The sequence below is a fragment of the Montipora foliosa genome, chromosome 13 (assembly GCF_036669935.1).
Source record: "Montipora foliosa isolate CH-2021 chromosome 13, ASM3666993v2, whole genome shotgun sequence".
Taxonomy (NCBI): Eukaryota; Metazoa; Cnidaria; class Anthozoa; order Scleractinia; family Acroporidae; genus Montipora; species Montipora foliosa.
The window spans coordinates 28,447,823-28,472,822 of record NC_090881.1 but is presented as its reverse complement, the minus strand read 5'-3'; the positions used below and the strand labels follow the sequence as shown (position 1 = coordinate 28,472,822).

The 25,000-nt window shown below is 38.1% G+C and overlaps 3 protein-coding genes across 7 annotated transcripts in view; 1 reads left to right on the top strand and 2 right to left on the bottom strand.

Moving 5' to 3' along the window:
* The window catches only part of LOC137983985 (cilia- and flagella-associated protein 300-like), a 12,936-nt gene extending 1,248 nt beyond the window's left edge, over positions 1-11,688 (top strand). For 2 of the 5 annotated variants that reach the window (XM_068831142.1, XM_068831146.1), the window contains exons 3-10: positions 146-184; positions 490-523; positions 784-867; positions 1,055-1,137; positions 2,179-2,289; positions 2,527-2,588; positions 3,151-3,217; positions 3,582-3,718. In XM_068831142.1, coding sequence (XP_068687243.1) covers positions 146-184; positions 490-523; positions 784-867; positions 1,055-1,137; positions 2,179-2,289; positions 2,527-2,588; positions 3,151-3,217; positions 3,582-3,698 — 597 coding nt within the window. In that variant the 3' untranslated portion in view covers positions 3,699-3,718. Of the gene's footprint in view, positions 1-145; positions 185-489; positions 524-783; positions 868-1,054; positions 1,138-2,178; positions 2,290-2,526; positions 2,589-3,150; positions 3,218-3,581; positions 3,719-4,605; positions 4,683-5,336; positions 5,501-11,321 lie in introns of those variants that run through there. The other 3 variants (XM_068831143.1, XM_068831144.1, XM_068831145.1) reach the window with 3 other exon arrangements.
* Positions 2,504-15,988, bottom strand: LOC137983983 (integrator complex subunit 4-like). Its single transcript, XM_068831140.1, has 11 exons — positions 14,175-15,988; positions 12,888-12,955; positions 12,744-12,782; positions 11,712-11,900; positions 9,805-9,944; positions 9,372-9,561; positions 8,446-8,981; positions 7,616-7,914; positions 5,298-6,094; positions 5,074-5,194; positions 2,504-4,724 (listed from the first exon to the last, which is right to left on the bottom strand). The coding sequence occupies exons 1-11, from the start codon at positions 14,581-14,583 to the stop codon at positions 4,507-4,509; spliced, it is 3,006 nt and encodes a 1,001-aa protein (XP_068687241.1). The 5' UTR covers positions 14,584-15,988; the 3' UTR covers positions 2,504-4,506.
* A 144-nt stretch (positions 15,989-16,132) lies between these two features.
* On the bottom strand, positions 16,133-23,959 carry LOC137983984 (COP9 signalosome complex subunit 6-like). Its single transcript, XM_068831141.1, has 10 exons — positions 23,751-23,959; positions 23,314-23,448; positions 22,999-23,087; positions 22,023-22,085; positions 18,885-18,932; positions 18,689-18,803; positions 17,738-17,830; positions 17,446-17,546; positions 16,951-17,019; positions 16,133-16,833 (listed from the first exon to the last, which is right to left on the bottom strand). The coding sequence occupies exons 1-10, from the start codon at positions 23,923-23,925 to the stop codon at positions 16,765-16,767; spliced, it is 957 nt and encodes a 318-aa protein (XP_068687242.1). The 5' UTR covers positions 23,926-23,959; the 3' UTR covers positions 16,133-16,764.
* Positions 23,960-25,000: the final 1,041 nt, after the last annotated feature.

The window sequence follows — 25,000 nt, the reverse complement described above, 5'->3', positions numbered from 1 at the left end:
TCGGGCAACACCTGGGCCAAGTAACTGGGACGCGATAATATTATTGCTCTCATGAAAATGATACTCCTGCACCCCCGAAAGCCTTAAAAGAGTTCATGGAAGATCTCCCCTAGCTCATTTCTTTTTCCTTGATTCAAAATGTTAGGACTTTTTTCAAGACCCTGCTGTAATATCCAGTCTCCAGGTTGGTGAAATCTAGTAGAGTTCTCAAAAGCTTATTGTTTTCTACTACATTTAGTCTCCCAGTTAGGTGTGAAGTGACCTAATCTGTAGCTATAGATCCTTCACTGCTTTCATCATGTAAAAAACTTGTTTTCTAACTAATTTGTATTCACATAAAAAGGCCAAGACTACTGCATTCGTATGATGGACTGAACAGCATTGGCTCCATGCAATGGTCCATTGCAGATCCTTCAGTGCATTTAAGTTGGCTTTCATTTACTTCTTTGCTAAAGCTATTTTTTGTACTAAGTTTCATTTTCATTTCAGCTTGTGTCTTCCACCAATACGTGGGCTCCTCTGAGTAAGTCTTTGAACATCAATAGATAGGTTTTCAATAATACCCGGTAATTGAGTATGAAAAGTAACAATATACTTCAATCAACTGGTAATTACTTCACATTTTAATGTTTAATTTCCCTGTTTCTACGTGTCTGTTGTGGTCACAGAGGCTGTAATTGAAAGAGTGGAGTGTAATCTTTTATCAACTGTGCAAAATTTTAACATTGCATGCTTTTACTTTTTTATAACCTGTGGTACTTAGTCAATTCAATTCTGCCATAGATGTCAAAGTATCATCTATAACAGCAAAGGTGATTTCCTGCTCAGTAACATCAATGGGCTTTTTTGACAGACTCCAAGAGCAAGGTTTGATGGTTTAAATAATTACTATTTGCAACTCTAAGAGATCATGTTTTTACTTCTGTTTCAAAGAGAGGACTAGTCCAACCAGTAATTTATGGCAATTAGCAACATCAGTGTTATTTAAAGGAAGAAAACAGTAATCATTTAAATTGTAATTATTGTAATTTAATTTAATTTTCAATCTCTTGAGGAATTATAAGGGAATCTGGAAAGATCAGAAAGTGCTTTGATGAATTTTATGATGATTTTGTCATTTCTGATGAGCTTAGGAAGGTATGTGTAGACAGAGAAAACTTTAAATTATTGTGGCACTGTGGAAAATATTATTTTGTGGTGGATACTCAAACAGTGCCATACAATAATGATAAGTACTCGTAATTACTAAAGGTCATTTGGATTGACTCCTGGTAGAGATAATGAACTTCTAAAGAATGATCACCCCATTTTCTAAATTATATCAGCACAAACATCATTTCTTTTTAACCAGATTACATCACTGCAATAATGGCCAATTCCTATTAAATGCTGTTAAGCTTACTTAAACCCATTGACTCCCAGGGGTTCCCCATTGACGAGTAAAATCATCTGGCGTAAGACAGAGTAAAATACTCTGGTGTTAGACAGAGTAAAATACTAAGTCTGGCTGCTTTAGGCCAGTTTGGGCATCAAAGGATTAATGGGAACATAGTTTTTCAGTGAGTGATTAACAACCCATTGACTCCCAGGGGTTCCCCATTGACGAGTAAAATCATCTGGCGTTAGAAAGAGTAAAATACTCTGGCATTAGATAGAGTGAAACACTAAGTCTGGCTGGTTAAGGCCAGTTTGGGCATCAAAGGATTAATGGGAACATAGTTTTTCAGTGAGTTATTAATAACCCATTGACTCCCAGGGGTTCCCCATTGACGAGTATAATCGTCTGGCATTAGAAAGAGTAAAATACTCTGGCATTAGATAGAGTAAAACATCAAGTCTAGCTGGTTTAGGCCAGTTTGGGCATCAAAGGATTAATGGGAACATAGTTTTTCAGTGAGTGATTAATAACCCATTGACTCCCAGGGGTTCCCCATTGACGAGCAAAATCATCTGGCGTTAGACAGAGTAAAATATTACGTCTGGCCGGTTTAGGCCAGTATGGGCGTCAAAGGGTTAACCCATTGACTCCTGGGAGTGAGACCACAGATTTTACTGTGTCTAATGCCACAAAATTTTACTTGTCAACTGGGGGTGTCCTAGGGCAGGTGAGGAGTCAGTGGGTTAAAGAGAAGAGATTCTGTTAGCAAGCAATTTTTGTCTGTTTTCATGGTATTATAGGTGTTACTTCTTGAGGAAGCAGAAACGTACCCAATTTTTAGTGATGCAGATCGAAATGAATTTATTTTCCTGATTTTCAAGCACCTATGTCTAGGAGGACAAGTTTGCCAAGTATGTACAATTAATTTCTGTTCAATGGATTCAGGGAATACTTGGTGCCGTTCTCTCAACAATAAAATTACATAATAATTATGTAAATGGCAACATGAAGCTGTGCAATCCTTAGTTTACTCAAACAACGATGACTCCAGAAGTACTTAAACTGTGTTGTAAAGTGCTACCTAAATGCATGGATCATAGTGAACAATGACTCTACAATTACCGGTATTGTCTGTTTTTTATTGTCAGTATGAAGATGACGTAAGTCCGTACCTTGAAACAACCAAGACACTTTACAAAGAACTTATAAGGTAGGATGAGCCAATGACAGAAATAACCACTTTATGAAATGGCAGATATTCCTTAGAACTTCCCTGACAATATAAGCTGTTTACAGAGACCAAGATAAAAGCTTAGTAAGGGTATAGATATTTTTGATATAATACAACACTAAATGCACTTTACATCATCCAGTCTATGTGTGAGATCACTTTGCCTTATTATTAAAATCTGAATCATGAGATAATGCAATTTCCAGATTTTGATTGGCTTAGCCATCATGGTATATGAGCTATTATACCATGCTCTACAAATATCAGTAACTGTATGCATCAGTTTTTTATACAAAGTAAAGTAGGGAAGATTTATTCATAATTTGTGGGTGATTTCAGGAGAAACTCCTAAATTTTCTCTTGGCATTCTTAATAAAACAATTATTCCACTTGCACTTGCTGGATATGAGATGGTTATAGCCAACTCAGTGCTATGCGCCTTGTTGGCTACCCATCATTTCATATCCAATGCTTCTTGCGGAATATTATTGTTAATTAGCTTGTAATCGACACTCTTGTTTTTGGTATATTTTGGTTCCAGTGTTCACAAAGATGCCACAACCAAGAAGTTACAAGTTGGATCAGTTGTTATTAGAGTGTCTGCTCAGGTAAAGCTACTGGTCATAGTCAAATGAACCTCTTTACAGGTGATTACTTAGAACTGGTAAAGGTTGGTGACAACCTCAAATTAGTTATCAATTTTAAATAAATAAACGAAAAGCCACATGCTCAACTTCACTTAGACTCTGGATATGCAAATCTCACAGTTGTGTCAGTTACAAACTGCTTTTGGAGGCTTTGATTTGAAGAGATTAATTAAAAAGTCTGTATTTGGGGCAATGTAATGATATCCATGTAATTGTTTCAAAGCAGTGTAATTATAAAAAAATCGTGAAAACCATCGAAATAATTCGGCAAAGTAGAGTGGCATTAAAATGCAACTCTGACTAGCTGTTTCTTGGCTTCTTTCAGAATGATGATGGTTCTCAAGTGTACCCGTCACTTGTACCACACGATCAGTCCTTTGCTTATATGTGCATCAGTCCACTCAAGCGACATGTGTATGTGTGGAGTCATTCTTGGAGATAACATTAAGTATTGTTCTCAAGAAAAAATGAGGATACATCAGACGATCTACTTCACTCCAAAACAAAAGACAAGACGTTAGTGTGAAATTTGAGAAATCCAGTGACCTTTTGTTTGCTGCTTGCACACAGAGCATTTTGTGAACAGCCATGGTTATATCATTTTGGGGTGAAACATTTGGGAGAGGATTAGATTGCAACCTAGCTTTGAGCTTGTAAAGGATTTCATGCATTGAAACCCTCTGTAAAATGGCTTCAAATCAAAGCAATCTTCTGAGGACACAAAGTTCTTTAAACCACTTGACGAAGTAGAAAGAAATGTGAATTAAAGTCTTCTGTTAGGTGAACTACTGTATGTTTTGTTTATTTTAGTAGGAACACGGCACACATCTTCCACATCATTTTGTAAAATGTGCTTGGTTTTCATTGATGAAAGACTGTGAAGTGTGACTGGCCCCCTTTTCCTTGCACCCTTAATCCCCACAATCAAAATCAACTCCCAACTTATTACATGCGGATGTGGTGCTTTCCTCCAGGGTCATGCATGGGTTGTGCCTGGCTGGTAGCAGGGCTTGTTTGGTCCGACCTCATCAAGCTGTGCCCTTTTTAGCAATTCAGTCGCTGAAGCACCCTTAAGTCAGACAAGTAATGATTTCCTTTTGCAGCAATAAGTGTGATGTCCTTGGTAACAGACTGCATAGCATACATGTAAGTGGCCACATTTCTTTGCCAAAAGACAAGTGCAACACCCTAAGGTACCACAACCAATGATCTCCTTTCGCTGGACGAGAACACCCCTACCCCCAGAGATATCACCGCATGGGTTTGGGCAAAATGCAAACTTGAACAGGCGAACAGAGGGTTATCATGCCATTGGTCAGACTATCCATGCTCCTCTTGGTTTTCTTTAGGCCTTCAGGTTCGGTGTCTGTGCTACTAGATGCAGCATATGACCCAAGGCTCAATACACTGTCTTCATCAACATCAGGCGTGTATTTGAGAACCAATGACACCTCAACGAGTGCTGATTCTACAGAAAAATAATAATTTGTAAATACTGCAGGTTTGAAGTCTGGACAGTGAAAAATCAGCAAAAGACAATCAAAATTACATGTATATATTGGCCTCTTCTATTTAAACTAAAGCAAAAAACTTTTTGTCTTTATGGAAACTAAAAGCCAATGGTGTACTTTTTTAGCATGAAGGTAAAAAAAGGTCCACAATTGGCCATTTTTGACAAGATAATTTCCACTAATCCCAAAAAATTAAATAACTGTGGATAGCTCATCTTGCTAAACATGTTTTGGTATCTTCTCCTTGGGTTCTTGGCCAGGGCTGAGGTTAAAAAGGAAAGAAGGATAATTAATTTAGATACTCACCAGACCACCCAGAATGGGATAAAATGACAGTCATAGAGAGTCGCTGCTTTTCTGGCAATATCAGTTGAAGGTCATCTGGCTTCGGAATGAACCACTGACAACTTAGATCAGGAAACACAACCTGTCAAATGTCAAAAGGAGCCAACGTTGATCAGCTCTACATTTGAACAAAAACTGACATGATCTATAGAAAATTCACAAAACAGTGTATAACAACAACACACCTGAACTCTGACCTTCGTTGCATCTGGTACATTTTCCAGCATTGCTTCAACCTTGATGCCTAATGTCAGGCCAGCAGAGAAACAGAGGGGATTGTCAGAACCACTGCGAGGTTCATTTAACACAGCAGAAGCTTGGTACAAACTGGAAGTCAACTGAAGTGATTCAACTTGGTGTGAAAGCATGAGTGAGTGAATATAATCCATCACCCCTGAAGGATTGGTGATATTTGACTCAAAAAAACTGGGAAAGGAGACAATGGCTGCACAAAAAGCATCTGTAGTAATGTTCTCCATGTTAATAAAGTTTAAAAAAGCTTTGATCCTCATTAAAAATGATTCCCACACTTGAAGCATGGAGTTCAGTCCCCTGTCACGTGTGCTGTTGTAGCGTTGCGTGACAAGGATCTGTAGTGCATGTATGATGAGCCGCAACTGACGAAGGAGAAAGATCTGTTGAGGAGTCAAACCTAAGAAAGTATTTTCAATGCGATATGATGTTGAGAGAACACTTTCAACCAATGATGTAAAGCTAGATCCTTGGTTGGTGCAGAGAGCAGCAGGTATGTTCCACATCTTATCATTTTGAGCTTGAAGAATCATTTGCTGACACTGCAGGTAGAGAGAGAGGCACTTTGCATCAGCAGAAAGGGAGGAATCAATACTCTTCACATGACACAAATCTTGAATGGCTGTTTGAAGACCTTTAAGTGCTTTTTTTGGATTCTTTGATTTAACAGTCATGACTTTTTGAACCCGCACCTGAATGCTCTCAAAAAAATTCCTTGCAGTTTGAGATCCTTAAAAAAGAAACAAAGGTCAAATTTTCAATAATGCTCAATGGACTTAGAAGGCAAAGAACACTTAATGTGTGGATGAAACATTACACTGTGTTCATCAAAATTATAGCTTATTAAATGATGGCAATGTTGATCATGTTGCACAAATATTAAAAAAATATAATATAATATAAAATATATTAAAAATGGTTCAAAATAAAATATGGAAAATTGTTGCCGCTGTTCCAAAAAAAAAAAAAAAGCTGCTGTTTAGCAGGCAGTGAAGCAAGCACTTGCAGAAAAAACTATTTGGACCTTGTAAGAATAAGAGAGAGTGCAAAAAAAGAAGAGGGTGCAAAAAAAGAAGAGGGATGGAAGAAGAAAGAAACTATCATAACTGCGGTTTTAAATTGGTTGTGGAAGCATGGTTATTTTTACGCAGACGGAAGATGATGATGATCATCATTATTTTTGCAAATTACAAAAAGTATGTTAAAGGGTAATGAGTGAAAATATTATAAATGAATTAGTCCTATATTCTCATTTTGTGTTAGGTCTAACTCACAGACCTCAAAGCAAATTAAATAAACTGATTTTTAACCTTTTCAATCCTGGAAGCTACAATCGGCGACAAAATTAGTTGAGACAGTTGCCAACAGAGCACACTGGCAACGCCACATTCATTTTTTGCAAAGAAAACTTGTCCAAAAAGTACGTTTCCGGGATACCCCTTCCTCCCCCACCCTAATCAATGTTGTACCGCTGTCGACAAGGCTTGTAGAAATCAGAACAACACAACATTGTCCCGGGGGTGCGGGGGAGGGGGCCATTTGCGCACGGAGCTTGAAATAGACTCTGAAGGATAAGAGAGTCTCAACAATTTTGACGCCGATTGTAGACTTGGGCCAGGCCAAACTTAGAACTTCTTATGAGACAAACTAAATGGTAGTTTGGGTCAATCCAAATTAATTAATATGGGTCAAAATTCAAACTTGACAATGAACCAAATGCAAAAGTGAAAATATAAATTTTCATAAAAATTTTTGAATTGGGAGTTAAGTTTGACTCATGACAAGTCTGATGTTTGTCCCAGACTCAATCTTCACATGTTCTATCTGTCTGATGCAGACAGATCAAACGTGTTGGTCGATCCAGATACAGTTCGTTGAAATTAATTCAGTCAAACATCAGACTTATCATGAACTTAACTTGTTCTGTTTAGTTCGTCTCATATGAAGTTTGACGCTTGGCCTTCTAGATTGCCAGATGATTTTAATCAGCAACAAGGGCCTCTTTAGCGACGAATGGCTTGACCCTTTAGTGCCCAAGGGGTCTCCCTTTGACAAGTAAAATCGTCTGGCGTCAGACAGAGTAAAATCTATAAGTCACTATTGGGCATTAAAGGGTTAAAGGAGATAGTTTTTTAACCCTTTAGTGCCCAAGGGGTCTCCCTTTGACGAGTAAAATCGTCTGGCGTTAGACAGAGTAAAATCTATAAGTCACTATTGGGCATTAAAGGGTTAAACAAATCATTGACTTTACCTTTGACTTCAGACATTTTGCAATCCATACTGATATCACCTTGCCCTATATCTAGATGGGGCACAAGTTGTGACTGGCTGTCTCTTAAATATCCATAGTGCCGTGTGGTGTGATCAGGAAACATAGCTAGCATTGTAGGACTCTTTGCCGTGGCATTGAAAACCAGTATCAAAATGGCTACGTAGGCAGGGTCATCAATGGATGGCTCAGGGGTGGCAAAAAACGGATGTGTAGATAGCAGCTCTGGTACAAGAGATGATGCAAGATGCTGGTGCTTCTCACCAAGAAACTTGGCACATCTGAGAATGAATGGAAAAACCAAAAATATAATAGGCAACCAAATCATGTGACTTAATAATAATAATAATAATTGTTATTGTTCATGCTTGGATACAGCAATCTTTTAATGTCAAATGCTAAAATGTATATGTCGAGGCAGGGGCACTTTAAAAGTGTATTTCAATCTTTTTAACGAGAGGTTCTCACCAGTTCATTTTTGGTTGTGTTGCATAAACTCAGGGTCTTAGCATTATATAACTGAGGGGGAAGTGCTTCCTTTGTACTTTCACCTCCAAAAAGCAAGTCTTTTTGCTTAAGGACTATAAACCATAGATTCTGTGTGTGTATTTGTGGGAGGTTAATTTCTGGCATGAGTTTGACTTGAAAAAAAGCTTCCAAACAGGCCATTGTTCAATGAAACAGTGAAAAACTACTGACCATTACAGTTAAATTGAAAGAGTCCAAGTGCTGAAACTGGTGAATAAATAAAATGAACAAAGAAGATTTTAGTGCCTTTTAAATTGATACCCAGTTCTCAGATGTGAATGTACCTCCATATCGATGCTTTATCTTGTGGATATTTATTCAAGTTTCCCAACAGTGCATGGATGGCAGCATGAAGACTTGCCCTCGTAGACAATACACAATGACACAGCAACTTGCGCACAGCCTCCCTGGTGTCACCAGAGAAATCTTCCAACACGCCTAACAGTGTCTCCAACTGATCTTCTCGTAGCTGAATATGTTGGCTGATTTTTCGTAGACTGTTTATAGCATTTACTCGCACACTTTCAATTTCATCATTCATCATGTCTGCCAAAAAATCCAATGACAGAATGGCAAAGGGGGCATGCTGATAGGCTAGTTCACAGAGAGAGTTCACAGCAGCAGTGCGCACCTCTAAGAATTCATCCTCCAGACCATGAACAAATGCGCCACATGCTCCGCTGCTCATGAGGCTGACATCCTCAGGGTCCAACTCCGCTTCAGGGGCTTTATCACCCCACGTTCTTCCAGTGCTCCATCCTTCGCCAGTCCCACCTGCTGCATGAATTTCCTTCCGCTTTTCATGTTCAGTTTTTCTCCTCTAAAAACACCCGGGAAGATAAGGGGTTTGGAAATGACTAGTGCTTTTTTTACTTTAAAAAAATATTTTTAATGTTGAAGCCAAGTTGGGCCTTTCACCTGCAGATTACTGTTGCAGAGGTGTTTTCTGGTATTGCTAAGAGATATAAATAATCACCTAGCATCTGAATTTCACTTCTAGCTCCTAGATGCACATAAAGAAAAATTTAATGTCTTGACTGTTAACTAATGTATGGAAAGGAGAAAGCCCTATTTTTGTTTCTCACGAGGGAAGGATACGTGGGAAAAAGGGGAAAGGAAATCAGCGAGCAGCAATTATTAAATTGGGCTTGGTCACAGGTTAAAAGCAACAATGATTATCATAAGTTAAACAAAGAATACTTTCACTTGCCTTAAGGTGAGACATAAGCTTCTTATCCAACGTCTGCTCTAGAAACTTTGGACTAACAAGATGAAGTGAGCCCAATAGCTTGGAAGCCTCCCGTCGCACATTCATGGACAAGTCATTCACCATGTGACAGATTTTGATAAAGGCATCATCAACCAGACGAGCATCGTCAGATGATGGTAATTTAACAATTCTGCCAGGAAACCAAAATAATTCAAAAAATGTTAATACATTGTATTCCTGCTCAGGTTAAAGCTTATACCTCAATTGAAAACAAACTGACTATCAATAATTAACAAAACATAGTTGCATAGCAATAATGGCATCTGTGAACAAAATTAATAAAAAAGTTAACAATTTTTTTGTGCTCTTATAAGTTTAAGTAATTTCGTGAGAAATAAGAGACTGATCATGATTCACAGCCCGCCCGACCAACCTCTCAGGGTCTCCAAGGCTAAACACCCAAATCAACCTGATGGCCACTAATCGAACATCTTCAAAGTCGTCATCTAAAGCCTGGGATGCCTGTTCATATACTGCCATGTCCAGCATCTGACCTCTCTCATGAAGTGTAAGCTGCACGTGCAAAATAAAAAGAAATAGTAATAATACAGTCAAACCTCCGGTTGCGACCAACTCTTGTTAGCAACCACCTTTCCTCAATGACCACGTTTCCAAAATACCAAATGTTTCTGATAAAAATCACTATTTGTCGAACCTCTTGCAAGCGACCACCTCTCGTAAGTGGCTGTGACCACTCTTAGAGCTAATACATGTAGTTTGAAATTTTCTATTGTTTTTAACCTCCCGTAAGCGACCAATTGACAGGTAATAGGGTGGAATTGGATAATAACGTGTTGCAAGATTATCAATGATTCTTGGGTAGTACAAGAGAGGGAATTTTTTTAATGTGAAGGACCAGATTGTTCTGGAAATGGACTTTTACGTAAATAAAACAATTAAAATTTTGAAGAAAATATGCACATATGCTGTATTCTGTCAGTCTTACAGTCAAACCAAGTGAAGCGTACCCCTTAAGATTGCATTAATGAAGTGATTATTTGAAACTTGAACCCGCTAGTCTTTTCAAGAATGCAATAATGAATTGATTATTCGAATATTGAACTCGCTCGCTCGATCCAAGAATACGGCTAAATTCGCTAACGGCTTCCGTTTTCGAAAAATCAATTCACTGTTGCGACTGGTAGGTTTCAAACCTACTAGTCTTTTCTAGAATGCAATGCTGAATCGATTTTTCGGAAACGGAACCCGTTAGCCGTATTCTTGGATCGAACGAGCGAGTTCAATATTAGAATAATCAATTCATTATTGCATTCTTGAAACGACTAGCGGGTTCAAGTTTCAAATAATCAGTTCATTAATGCAATCTTGAGGGGTACGCTTCACTTGGTTTGACTGTAAAAAGACCTTAAATGTCTCATAACTACAGAAAATTAGAACTGATTTGTTGATTATGACTGTTCTCTAAAGAACAACATTTTAACAGAATTACGGTATGAAAATCGAAATACAGTATTCCACGTGGTCAGCACACTCGCTTTTCAGTCCAAGTCATATCCTAGGTTTTTGATTTTTGATTTCAGCCAAGGTATTGATGTCTTGTGTCTCCGTAAAAAAAATTTAAATGTATTCATGTGGGAAAGAATATTTTTGTGACTACTAAAAGTTATTACATGGGTTTACATGGGCATTGGCACATAAGTTGTTATCAAAAGGCATATGCAAATGAGGCAAAATTTGGACTCGATATCATGTTCAGGCTCTTGTAAGCGACCACCTCCCGTAAGCGATCACCTAGGCTAGACATTTTGGATGGCCTTGGCCAGAAAAGTATTATAATGCATTCTGTTTGCAAACAAACTCACTTAGTCTAAGAAACCATGTTAGACCTGATACCTTGTCCACTCTTTGATAAAAATTTATCCTTCATAGAAAACATGCAAGGGTCTCTTAACATGGTGAAGGGAAGACCTAGAACATGGATCACATTGGTGGCATATGCGTCCTGTATTCAGTTTGCATGTAGCTGAGATCCAAGAAGAGATCCTGGCAAAGATTCTACCTTCATGTGAGCTACTTTCACTTGGAAATTCCTAGTACACACCAGGTGGCAGTTGGGCATGATCTCCTTTCTACTGATTAATAAAGCACAGAAATTTCTGCATGTTAATTAACACTTTGATGCCCAAACCGGCCTAAACTGGCCAGATGAGGGTACGGCTACATGTAGGCTAGTCAATGGGAAACCCCTGGGAGTCAAATGGGTTAACCCAGCAGAAATTTGTTTTGCCCTCAAGGATCTTGCTGAAATTATGCACATACCAGTGCTTGCAAAGCACTTGTCCTGACACGTGGATCACTATCCTTTGAATAGCTGGCAAGCAACCTTTGTACCCCTCCCTCTGAGTAAAGTTCTGTCCAAGTTGGTGGTGACTGTATGGATCCTTGAGTAAGGTGACCAATCAGTAATAGACACTGACATCGAACTAGAGTGTGTGAATCTTTAAGATGCTGATGACAAAATAAAACAAGGCTTGCTACACTAAAATTCTCACAGTTGGTTTGCGATTTGCTCATAACCTTAGTAAGAAACTCACTTTACAAACTGAAAACAAAAATGTGCAAGTCAGCAAGGAATAGGCCAATTTTAGGTTGAAGGGGTAGTTTCTAAAGAAACTGTGGTGCTGCGTCGGTGGGGAAGTAGTATACAAAAATTTGGTTTTATCAACGGAGTTGATAATGTAAATTGGCCACCGTACAGAGATTCTAAAAGCTGACGTTTCGAGCGTTAGCCCTTCGTCAGAGCGAATCGAAGGTTAGGTTGAGATTGGTTTAATGACGATTCTCAAATTAAAAAAACTGTCTTTGATCCTTGAAAGGTGAGAGGGCACTCCTGTAAAAACTGATACAACTGCTTAAAGGAGCTACGTCACACGAAATGATGTAATTTCACGACTGTCACCCAAAATGCCCACAAAGTGTAGAATAAAACATTGCAATAACCACTTAAAACTGTTGAACAACATAAAACAAATACAGCAAAAAGAAAGAAGAATGGATGGGCACAAATGGACAAGATTGGAATCGACGGGATTTGGGTAGTCCTCAAAACAAGTTGGCTTGATATTTTTCAAGTTTATGCCAAATTGCCTGTATTTAAAGGTCCTTTTTGTTCAGAAATATCTTGTTTGTGATGTAACGATAATTTTATCAGTAAAGGAATTCCACATAAGTTTGATAACCACCTTTGAGTTTTAAACCTGTGATTACTAAAAATTTCCCAGAAACACCCTAACATAATGCAACATAGCCCCTTTAAAAGGAATGAAGTACATCATGTTTTTATATACTCACCTGCAATGCAGTCTTCTCAATATGGCGCACAATCTTTCCCTGAAAGAAATAATATTTATTTTCTTCCACTTCCTTACTGACTGACTGCATTTTGATCTTGAAAAGTAATAATAAAGCAAAACATTGCTTATCCAAACAACTTACCTCTTCTTTGTAGAGCTTGCCAAGATGAAGCAGAGTGTGAAAAATCTGTGCACGCACTTTGTGAGATCCTAAATGAAACAAAATCAAGCTTTCTTCATTATCATAATTTAACATTAGAAAAAGCATTGGACGGGTTTGAAAATTTGCTTGTCATGATGTATCAAAGTCTGGGCAACTATATTATGCATTGTATTCCTGTTCAAGCATGGTCCCAATCTACCTGCTATTGGTCAAAATTGTTTCAATCAAACTATTCTTTACAAAATAGCTGCCAAAACTTCGACCTGCTCAAAGTGAAGTTAAATGACAATTTAATTGAGTTAACAATTGGGAGTGACTGCGGTCAATCGTTATCAGTGGTCATGTTATATTTGAGCACAAGTTGGATTCCTCGTGCTTGGGGTTGTAGAACTTATCTATATTTATCGGTGGGGCAGGAAGGAGCATTTTGTGCAGAGTGTTTTCATGGTTTTTTCCCCTCTCTTCCCCCCTTTAACTTTCCACTGTTTATAAGTGTGACGGGTGCCTGTCTTCTCAGGGGCATAGAGGCTTGTGGCTAGGTTGTCAGGTTTTGCCAGCCATCAGTGCAGTCTCTATCTTGGAGCTGGCAACCAATAGTGGAAGCTCCAGGATGTTTCAGGCACCCAACTTCCACATAGCAACGCAGTTGTTAACGAATAAATAACAAACAAACAAACAGGAGTTGAACCTACGACCCTCCAATTGCTAGTTCGGATGCTCTGCTACTGAGCTATAGGACACCCGCAAGAGATGGGCCATGGTCCATCTGACAAGTACTGAACATCACACCCTGGGGCCCATTGCCTGGAAATACTTAAGGACGGTGCCTACTATTGTTATTGCGCATATGTCCTGTGCATATCGAAAGACATGGGTTTCCTAAGGGTGGTGCTTATTAAGACAGGAAAACTTTTGCGCCATTTAAAACTATGCCCGGGAAACCAGAACTTAGCAAGTGCCCTTGCTATCCAAAAAGAAAATTGGGGGTAACCACGCATTTCTCAGAGATAATTAAGCTTTACTTTTGAAAAGAACGCCAAATTATGTTGCTTTATAATTTAAAACTCTTTACAAATATTGTTGATTCATTATCTTTGAAAATGCGTGGTTAACCCCAATTTCCTTTTTGGATTTCAATAACATTTGTTAAGATCTGCTTTTCCCGCATATTCAGTAACCGCGCAAAACACCTTTGAATTAATAGGCACCGTCCTTAACACGTCCACGGAGCTAATACCACCAATGAAGTACAGTTGGATATCTTACCTATCTTCCTATTCTCGTCATCTGCATTTAATAGTTGAATCAAGTCTTCAATTACGGAGTGAAAATTTACCCCGGGCTGACTTCCAACACTTGCAAGTAAGGAAATTACTTTGATTTTAATGACAGTATCCGAAGTCTCGTAAAACCTATCCCACAGCGTTCTGATTACGAATTCAGAAACTTCCGATGACTCTAAAGGGAGCTCTCTCTCAAGATCAACCAGCGTCTGAAGGATTTCCTGCTGTGTAGAATACTGAGAAAGTTCAAAGGCAAGTCTTTTCGAAGCGTCAACAGTCTGACGAACTCGTTTGAGTTTCAAGACAGGTTGACTTTGGCTGCCAAAATCTAGGGTCTCATCTGATATTTCCTCTACAACTGTCGTGGAACAATCTGGGTTAGGCCTCTTCATACCTTTTGAAAGGTACGTGGTCAATGATCAACGAAAAAGTGAAAATGTGAGGGAAAACTACTGTGTCTCCGAAAAGCAGCCTAATAATGGCTGCCAGGATGCCACCATTTCGTGTTGACGAGGGGACCTGGTAACGATTTCTTTGTAACGAATGGTTCACGCAACGTAATTTCCCATTTCACGCAAACATAAATTCGGGTTTTTTTTGTTATTATCCTCGTTCATATTTTGATTTGTTTGCTTGATCAATTTTTTCAAGCAGGTTGAAACAGTTAAAGTGCCTATGAAATGAAAAATAATGAAAGCTTATTTGAACAAAACACAGTGTTTTAATGTTTGAAATATCTACTAATGTTCTGGAGATATTGAAGTTTTTTTTGTAAAAACTGATGACATCATCAGTGGTTCTAAAGGAAAACAAATCACAAAATATAAATTAAAGCAGTTCTCTTCAAACTTGGCACCAGTAATGTACAAATGTTAGGCACTTTCTGTCTTTTAACCAAAAATCACTCACACTCTGACAGAGATTCCAACCCTCCCATTTTGGCTGGAAACCTACTGTTTTAAGAGAATATTTTCAGCCTCCCAGTTTTTGAAAAAACTCTTCCTATTCTAAGAAAGATAATGTGTTCTTTGTTTAACCAGTCTTTTCAGCTCGGTTCTTTGCCGTTTTTCTGTGGCTTCTCAGCCATTTTTACCCCTTTGGGACTGTAGCATGAGCTAGCAGTAATTAATATTTTGGGCGTGGTAATGCACTGGACTGCCTCGACTTTGTAACTTTGTGGGACCAATAGGCCTTAGCTTTCGCTGCCACTCCACTATTTTCTGTGATTGACTGTGATCTCAAAATGCAGGAAATGACATCTTAAAATTTTTTCTCAGGGAGCATGCCTGTCGAAAACCCCCTTGAGACTTGCCACTGCTGCCGCTCCTAAAGACCTCCCATTTTTTCAGTTGACAGGGTTGGAATCTCTACTCTCAGTGAGTTGATTAGGAGAGCTTCGGCAACGTGGGCTCCATTGTGTGTTTTGAGCAGGACTGTCTGTTTGCTTGATTTGAGAAAAAAATTCATTTACAACCAAAAGGGACTAGAGCCAAATATGTTGCCATGGTTACGTCATACTCTGCACTGTCTTGCATGTTTCTTAAGGGTTATTACTCATGCCAAGTTTGAATAATATCGCTGTTACAATTTCAGAGATATTCTTGATTTTGTGATCCATCTTCCAGTGGAACCACTGAAAACATCGTCAGTTTAAATTTTAACAACTCAAATATCTCTGAAAAGAAAACAGATACTTCGAAACGAAAAAGGCCATTCCTCACTATTTTGAAAACCCTTTCAAATAGGCATTGATTATTTTTCACTTCATAGGCACTTCAAAAGCATTTGAAGTTTGGTTGGGATAAGGCAAAAAGAATAGAAAAAGCAATAAGGAACAATTCTAAATGTTACATGTAACACGACAATGTTAATTTACATATTGGACAAATGAATAATTTTCTGTGGGGCAGTCCTCTACAATAAAAACATAAGGTCACAATGTTCCATAATATTAATCTGAGGAAGCTTTTATTTTCTAAAAGGGCTTTACACAATGGTAGCACCTGACTGACGAAACTCTCAAGTAAAGAACAACAATAGTGAAGAAAGAAACATAATCATTGAATTTCTATTCCAAATCTCCCAAAAACAAGACTGTTATGCTGATACAGATACACTAATGTAGGTGCAACAGCTTCTGACGTGTTGTTCTGCAACACATATTAAGCTTGTTGGTTGTTACTTTTCAGATTTGTATTAATGTTTTGTTTGTTTATTTCTTTGGTTGTTTACATATACTTTGCACCCTTTTGGTTGCCTTAAAGTGTCTGCCATACAGTGTTGACTACATAATATATGGACAACTTCAATGCAGTATTTCTGCCAAGACAGAAAACGAGCAGGTTTATTTACATCTATTTACAGAATTAGTTGCCATTACTGGTTTTTATAAAAGCAAATGGTAAAGGTCCTCATAAACTTGCAAAGCGTTGCCATAATGTAAGCTTTTTCCAGTCTGCAAGTTCAATGGACAGCTAGACATCCAAGTAATAAACCACCAAAAGGCTCTCCCTATTTCATCTGATCCCATTGAAAATATGAGAAAAGGAAATGCTGTGGAATCTGCTTGGATGCTAGAAAAGTGTTCCTCTCATTCGCCTTCCCATTCCTCTGTCATAGACCACATTGAACTTGTTGATGAACTGAATAAAAGAGAAACAAAACGAAAGTACAAGTCAGAAAATGATTTTCAATTTTACACAACAATGTTTTCTTATGTTTAAGGCACAAGTACTGGTAACTTAACTGGCAAAACATACCTCATTCAAGCTGTTGGCACCTTTTGTTATTGTGGACAAATAACACATCAGCATAACATCATTACATTGCTAGTGGAAAAAAACAAAACAATACTAATCAGTCATACGTGCATATCGGTGCACATTTTAGCGATTCCAAAAGAGTTTTAGAGGAAACTTTGACAATGGGGAATTGGTCAATACACTGGGTGATAATATTGATAATTTTATGAAGTCTTTGGAGTAAGTTGTTGACTTGCGTTTCTGGGTTTGTATGTATTTTGACCCTTGCATCATAGCTCAACTAGAGCACAGTAGTACAGTTTTCTACCTCCTTATTTTCACCAGGGGAGGGAAGGATGGGGAGAGGGTTAAGGGGGGAGGGGCAGTTGATTATACTTATCATCACACCGTAGATGCAGACTTTCCAGAATATCAGGAATGGGACGAGAATACAAAATTAATGTAAAAATTATTACCATTTGTGCAACCCACATGGGTTGGGCACAAACTTACATTATAGAAGTCTTCTTTAAATAAGTCTGTCTTCATAACTGGAAGTCGTTGAATCAAACTCAAGGCGTCACGCATTATCTCATGGTTACAAGGAATCTCTCCTTTATAAAAGAACAAATAAACCACAATACTCCATAAGTTGAATAACATTGAAATAAAAAAACAATGAAGGAATAAAAGAGGCAGATAATTATAAAATTAATTATTAAAACTGCTTGTACAATTTAGTAGTTGCAATCCTGTATGCAAAAAAAAATGATGCACAGAAATATTCATAAAGAAGGAATCATACCATTCTTAACAGCTTTCACATAATCCAAAATCATCTTAACTCTGGAATGGAGCATCTTGATTGCATTGTACTGGGCTAAGAGATGCTCTGATACTGTTCAGCGAAATCAACATAAAAAGAACCATAATTTTATGAAAAGTATAGTAAGTATTATAGTAAGTATTTTAGTCAAATTGACAGGCTACAGAAAGGGCATTGAGATTTGGGTATATCTAACATGTAGTTCATCAATCAAACAGGTTGTCAAAGATAGGGATGTAAGGTTGTACAGTAGTATAATAGCGGACAATCCCTCCCACCCCCTGCAGGATCTTCTAAAAGCAGAGCTCTACACAGTAGATTCCATCCATACCACATCCCAAGTGTCAAAACGGAAAGATTTAAGAAATGCTTTGTTAATAAATGCCTCTTCAACTTTTAAATGAATCTTAATTTAGTACCGGTATTTTGTAGTTTAATACAGTTTTAACTTCATTTTATAATAAGTTATAAGTCTTAATGTTTGTTTAATGACTTCAAATAATAACTTCTTACTAACCAAGCGCGAGGGCCATACTGGGGAATATTGGCCAGTACGGCTCGAGCTTGCTCAGTTAGTAAGTAGTTCATTATATGGCTTTTTAATTACCTTTTGCTTTGTTTTTGCAAGCCCATAATTGGCCTGTGGGCATTACCGGAGAATAATGCCCTACAATTTAGTCACAATTAGCCAATCAGAGCACGCGTTATATCGGCTACAAACACAAGCCATATAATAAAGACCTTTATTATTTTTATTATTATTATCATTATCATTATTATTATTATTATTATTATTATTATTATTATTTAGTGCAAGTCAAGAGTATCTACGGAGAAAGATGGTGTAACTGGTATTTCCAAAAGCTAAATCTAAAGAATTTGTTTTCATTTACAGTGACCTCTAATAAATTATTTAAGGTATGTACAAACCTGTAGAGGCATCAACAGTGCCAGTGTTAGAAAGTCTGGCAACATGATCCACTCCAATACGTTCAGCTTCTTCTGTTGCTAAAGTGTACTGAGTTTCAACGAATAACATTCGAGTCTGAAAGGTTTAATATTATGATACCCGGCATCAGAATCATAGAATAGAATTGTATGCATTTCATTCACAGGAAAAACTTACTGCTCCATCCACAATGTCAATCACAGATTCATATAAACTGATTGGTAACTGAAAAAAAGGCAATCAGTGAAATCAAGTAAATGTATACTTGAAGGACTCTTCAAAACAAATCTTTCAAGAAACTAAGTGACCATTTCAAAATGTTTTAACCCATCGACACCTGAACTGCCATAGACTGCCCCCTGACCAGTAAAATCGTCTGGCGTTAGACAGAGTAAAATCTACATGTATTATTATTAAGCCCCACGCCTAGGAGGAAATGTGAATCAACTGACACTGTAACATGCTGCAAGACATTACAACAATGGTGAGTTTGAGAAATGACAACAGGCACAGCAATGGCAATGACACAAAAACAATAATATTATTAGCTTGGAGAAAAGAAATAAACGAGCTGCATGAGCAGCATGAATTTTATTAAATTCCTTGCCTGTATTCTTCGAAACTTGTAACAATGTGGACTTTGAGATTTTGATGTCGTTACTTAAAACCACTCATACCAATTTAGTTTTAGGATAATGTGCCCATACTTTACAAAGTGAACATAATGGAATAATTGCTGAAGACTAAGGATAGTGTGGGACTTTTTTTAGGTCAGTGTTGCACATGTAGATTTCAAACTCCCTAATAAAACATGGACAAACAATTTGAAGGAGTAGGACTAAAATCTTTCTTGTTTTTTTTTTTTTCATTCTCTTCTTTCCTACTTTCTTCTTATGTTCCAGAGTCAGAACAAAAGTAAAACCACTCCCTGGGATAGCCCTGCTCATCATGAAATTTCCATCATAATAACATGGGTGACAAATTACTTCTTAATTTTGGCACAAAATTTCAGCATTAATTTATAATTTTACATGTGAAATTACAATGTTGCCACAGCAACTTTTCCTACAGTGTTAACATGGCGTCTTATGAACGTAATTTGTCACCCATGATATTACCAGCAAATCAAATGGAATACTCGTCAGGGCAAGAAAATTTCTCGTCAATTAACTTGTCCCTTTGGACAAACATCTGCATTTTGCTTGTCTGAACCACAAAACTACTTGTCCAAATGAAAACAACAACAAAACAGCTAGGTAATATAAAAACTATTCAAATCGTTTTTGAAACAATGTACATACATGTAGCCCATACAATTAAAACTGACAGAACTCCACAAATTGAATAAACATATTTTTTGATACATCTGTTTTAGTCATTGTATTTATTCAGACAGTTCTGGAAGTGACAGTAGAATTTCTTCTTCCTCTTTTGCTCCTTCTACGGCCATTTTTGATGCTGACCTCTTTAAAAAGTTAAAGTAAAGTAAAAAAGTAAAGTAACCATATTTAGCATCAATAAATCATAACAGTAATTCAACTGACAAACCTGAGGTGCACTCATTTTACTTCCCCTCTCCATCAGTTCTCCGTTTTATGGGTACTTAAAGCTACTTAGCTACACGGAAAGGAAAGAAGTTGAAACAAGGATGCGGGATTTGGGAATCGAACTCAGGACCTCTTGCACGAAGGCCGCGCACTAACCGACTGTGCCATCCTCGCTCCTAATGTTGACTGAGACAAAGCCATCATGGACGCTCGAACAAGAAAAGCATTTAAACATGACTTGGAAGCACGTGCGGAATCACGTGCCTGCTATAATGCTGTACAGCAGGATTTGCATGGAATGTAATGGCAGCACTTTGCGTGACGAAAACACACAAAAAGAAGAACTATTTATTTTTTTTATTGCACTTACGTTATAAAATATGGAAAGAATGATTTATTACCTATCCAAAGAAAAAGGGAAAGTAAAGATTGTTGACTTTTTTCTTAGTTGGACCTCCACAACTGTCTTGGTCATCCATTTGGACAACTAGCAGGGTTCTTGCTAAGTTTTTGCACAGGAGGTAAAAAACCAAAAATAGCAGGTAACTTTGTTACCTGCCCCTGCATGGGTTGGCAAGCTCAAGTCTTAACTTGACGTTCGTATCGATTGCTGTCACATGCCAGCAGCTGCCAAATTAATTTAATACTCAGCAAAAGGAAAGTAGGTTATGCTATTTCATTGGCAGTCACCTAGGGGGGTCCGGAGGCATGCCCCCCCCGGAAAAATTTTGAAAATTTGAGTCCCTGAAATGTGATTTTCTGCATTTTCAGAAAAGATTTACAAAATTCTAAAGGTACAAAAATGTCCCATAAAATCTCAAAAGTAACACTTTTTTGACATCTGCATTCAATAATTTATGTAACTTCTTTGATTAATATTGCCATTTAAGAAGTAAAAGTTCTGGGTTTTCGTATTTACAAAACAACAACACTGACTAGCTCGCAACTAGCTATCAGCATTAACCTATACTTCAATGTTAACCATTATAGCTTACGCTTATGTGCTTTGTTGTATTCATAAGTAACAGATTTAGCTGCTTTTAGGACGGACGCTGGAGGCGTAAAAGTCTTAGCGTGAGAAAGTGGTGTCTACGCGTGTGGGCGTGAGAAATATATCAAATGCGTGTGTCTCACGCAAAATGCGTGAGAGTTGGAAGGTCTGCAAATGGTATATTTTCAAAACAATAACATGTGCCAGATATCTTCACAGGATTGGTTGGAGGGGGAAAGCAATATTTTCCCATAAACGAAATGTAATTTCACCTTTGAACAGACGAACATTCCTTGGATAATTTCGGTAAATATTTCAGTGAAACAGCCGGTAACATTTACTTGAACAGCCGGTAAAAATAACCGGTTACCGGCTCTTAACAAGAACCCTGACTAGGATCATGTTTTTCCTGTCACAGACTCTTGAAATTAGGGAATAATTTCACTCGCGTTTTGCCCAATATCAAATAATTTCCCTCGCCTAAAGGCTGGGGAAATTATTTGATGCATGCTTGTGTACCAAAATGCTTCTTCTGGGACTAAACCATGACATTTAACTATTACATTTTTATGCAAATACTTGCAGTTCCTTCAGTTACCCTTTAGTCATCTGATGACAATAATATTAATTAACCCATTGACATCCAAACCGGCTGAAACCGGCCAGACTTAGTATTTTACTCTGTCTAATGCCAGATGATTTTACTCGTCAATGGGGAACCCCTGGGAGTCAATGGCTTAAGTAATCTAAAAAGAGCACCCAAAAAGAGCAACTTACATCATTTGTCTTGGCAAGTGGATTGAGTTTCAGAAATAATGGGCTTTCATTAATCTCGCACATCTGTGGAAAAATGTAATACTCCACAAATTAGACAAACTGGGACCACTTTACGGAATACCAGTGTTTGAAATAAGCAACAGATTTTGAATCGAACTCTCAACAATACAGCACATCTGACCCAACAAGTCAATGAGCTAAGAATCCCAACTGGCCAGGGGAGGTGAGAGGGGAAGGACCAGTTGGCTATCTACAAGAGGAGCTGAGAAGTTGAACTCTATGTGCGCCCCCAAAGACTATGGTTTTTTAGCTGTTTTGGTCTGAAATGGGGTATCGATTTGGACCATTTTGGTCTGAAATAAAGTATGGAAGAAGCTTCTTCTTCATCATTAGGTGATAAGGCCGTCAACAAGAGCCAGTTCTCATATTATTACGCCAACCATGTAACAGCTGAAATAGGCTTGAAATAGGGTATCCAATTTGAAATTGGGTGGGGAAAATTTTGGTCTGAAATAGGGTAAGGGTTTCAGGAAGCAGGTCACACAACCCACCCAATTTTTCTGGGGGTACCCCCCCTCTCTACCCAGGGTTGAGCCAAGGACTACCAGGATCAAATGGGTCTTGAACCCAAGATGTCCAGACCTTAAGGCAACCACCCTGACCACTGGGCTGCACTACCTCCAATCTTGAGCATCTTGCATTTAAACATTGATGTATCTATCACCTTAACTGTAGTAAAACCAACTTTAATAAGGAAACAAAGAGGACTACAGCACCACAGAGCAAGTAACAGATGCATCACCCTTTGGAAGGACCCATGGACACCCCCACCACCACCACCTCCCAAAATGTGCCCTCAACCCCCCATCCCTGCTTTTTCTTCTGAAATAGATAATTCAAATCAACTGAGTGTCCTGAATAACACTGTGTTACAAATGCCACTTTATTCTACTCAACAGGAAACAAATCACTTCACCTGTTTGTGCACTCTGATATCATTTTCAGTTGGTAAAGATCCAGTAGTGTACCAACCAAGAAAATCAAGATTCTTGAAAACCTGATGGACTATTAGAAAATTGCAAAGGGCATTAGTTTGATTTTGCTTGACTGATTTTGCACAAAGCTGCAACATAAAATACAACAATACTTAAAGTCCCATATGAGCTGGGAGTTGATTTTAATGCAGAAGTAATGAGAACTGGACCTGAGGTGACATATGATCACAAAGATGGAAGCTACGGATAATGACCACTAACCCAACCTGACTGCACAGTGATCTTTTAAAACTTACACTGCTCCTCTTTAGTTTTGTAATACTCCATGTTGATAACAATTTGCCCATCATCAAAACGATCAAACTGCAGCTCAAAGGAATTAAAAATCTCTATTTTACGACCATCTTGAGTGCCAAGAAGAGCGCCAATCACTGAAAAGACAAAAAATCAGTACAATGAAAAGCAGATTTTTGAAAAATAATTAAAGAAAAAAACTGTAACATTGTCATGAAAATTCTTATCAAGTCTTTGAAATATTTTATTTTAAGCTTTACTTAGAAAAATGGAACAAATGTGCAAGTTGTATTGGGGCCAGATTTATTGGCATTTTCATTATGGTTACAAAGTTTGACTACAATTTGATGCTTCACGACTCAAGAGACCAGATTAAATGTTTGAGATTGTTATCAAGTCAGAGTTAATTTTTTTAAAGTAAACCTTTAAAAAACCCTACCTTGAGGATTGGGTTCTCCGTACTGGGCCTTAATTCTAGTGTAATGTTCAGAAATATTCATGATGACTAGAGGATGAAGAGCCACTGATACACTTCCACTAGCGCCAGAACTCGCCAGAACAGTATCAGGCACTTCTGTGGAGGAAGATGGCTGCACTTCCATAGAAGACGCCATCTTGGATTTCACATTCGCTATGTAACCAGGCGATTTGGTGTAATATGTCCCAGACCACACTCTGGTATATCGAGACGTGAACGCGGGGACGCGGGTGTATGGTAGCTCTTTGCGCACCATTAGATGTACCGAACGGCTGTGTGCTAGCTTCCCACGCAGACTCTCTTAGGAACTCGTAACGCGTTCCTCTCCCACAAGCGTCTGCTGAAACGAGCCACACATTCCTTTCCCTGTGTTAAGAAATTGAACCAATCAACGCTGTGTAGATCTTCCCTGCGAGAGTGAATACGTCAACTTCGACGTCTTCTTTGGATGAATCATGAACGAGACGGAGCCGGTTCAAAATATTCCTTAGAAACATTAATTTTGTTTCCTCGGTGGGTTATGCATTTACACTCTCGCGAGTCAAAATGTGAGTGCTTACCAATGGTATGGTGACGTTTCATCTACTTGTAAAATTGAAAGCCCCGTGGAAATATATAAATACCAATACAAATATTTTGTACTGCGAGTGTATTTGAATTGCACGAGAACCATTACCTTCAAGCACAATGAACGCAACTAGGACAGTAGCGAAAAGAAAACTTGAAAAACATACATTACGTTTAAACTTGAAATTTTCAGGCTGCTTTTGACAATGACCGTCTCTAAAAATTGACTTAATGTTGTTGTGTTGCCAATGGGGTTATTCAAACGAAACGACTCCACTGATTTGTGAGAAATAGCGCGGAAAGCCGGAAATGTACTTAAATTTGAATCGCACGGGATGTGCACGGGATGTGCGTACCTGATTGCGTTTCCGATCTATTTGTTTGAAGTCACTAAAACATGGAACGACCTACAACCACCTATAACCATCTACAAACACCTACAACCACCTCAAAGAAATCTACAACCACCAGAAACCACCTCAAAAACACGTACAACCACTCACAAAGAATCGAATGCCATCTCAAACAAATCATAAATGTCTAAAATAAGCGAAATGTCAATATGTGTTTGTATCTTTGTAGCCAATAGAATCATTTTATTTTTTTAGGTACTATTTTACTTTGTACATAAGTTAACACAGGAT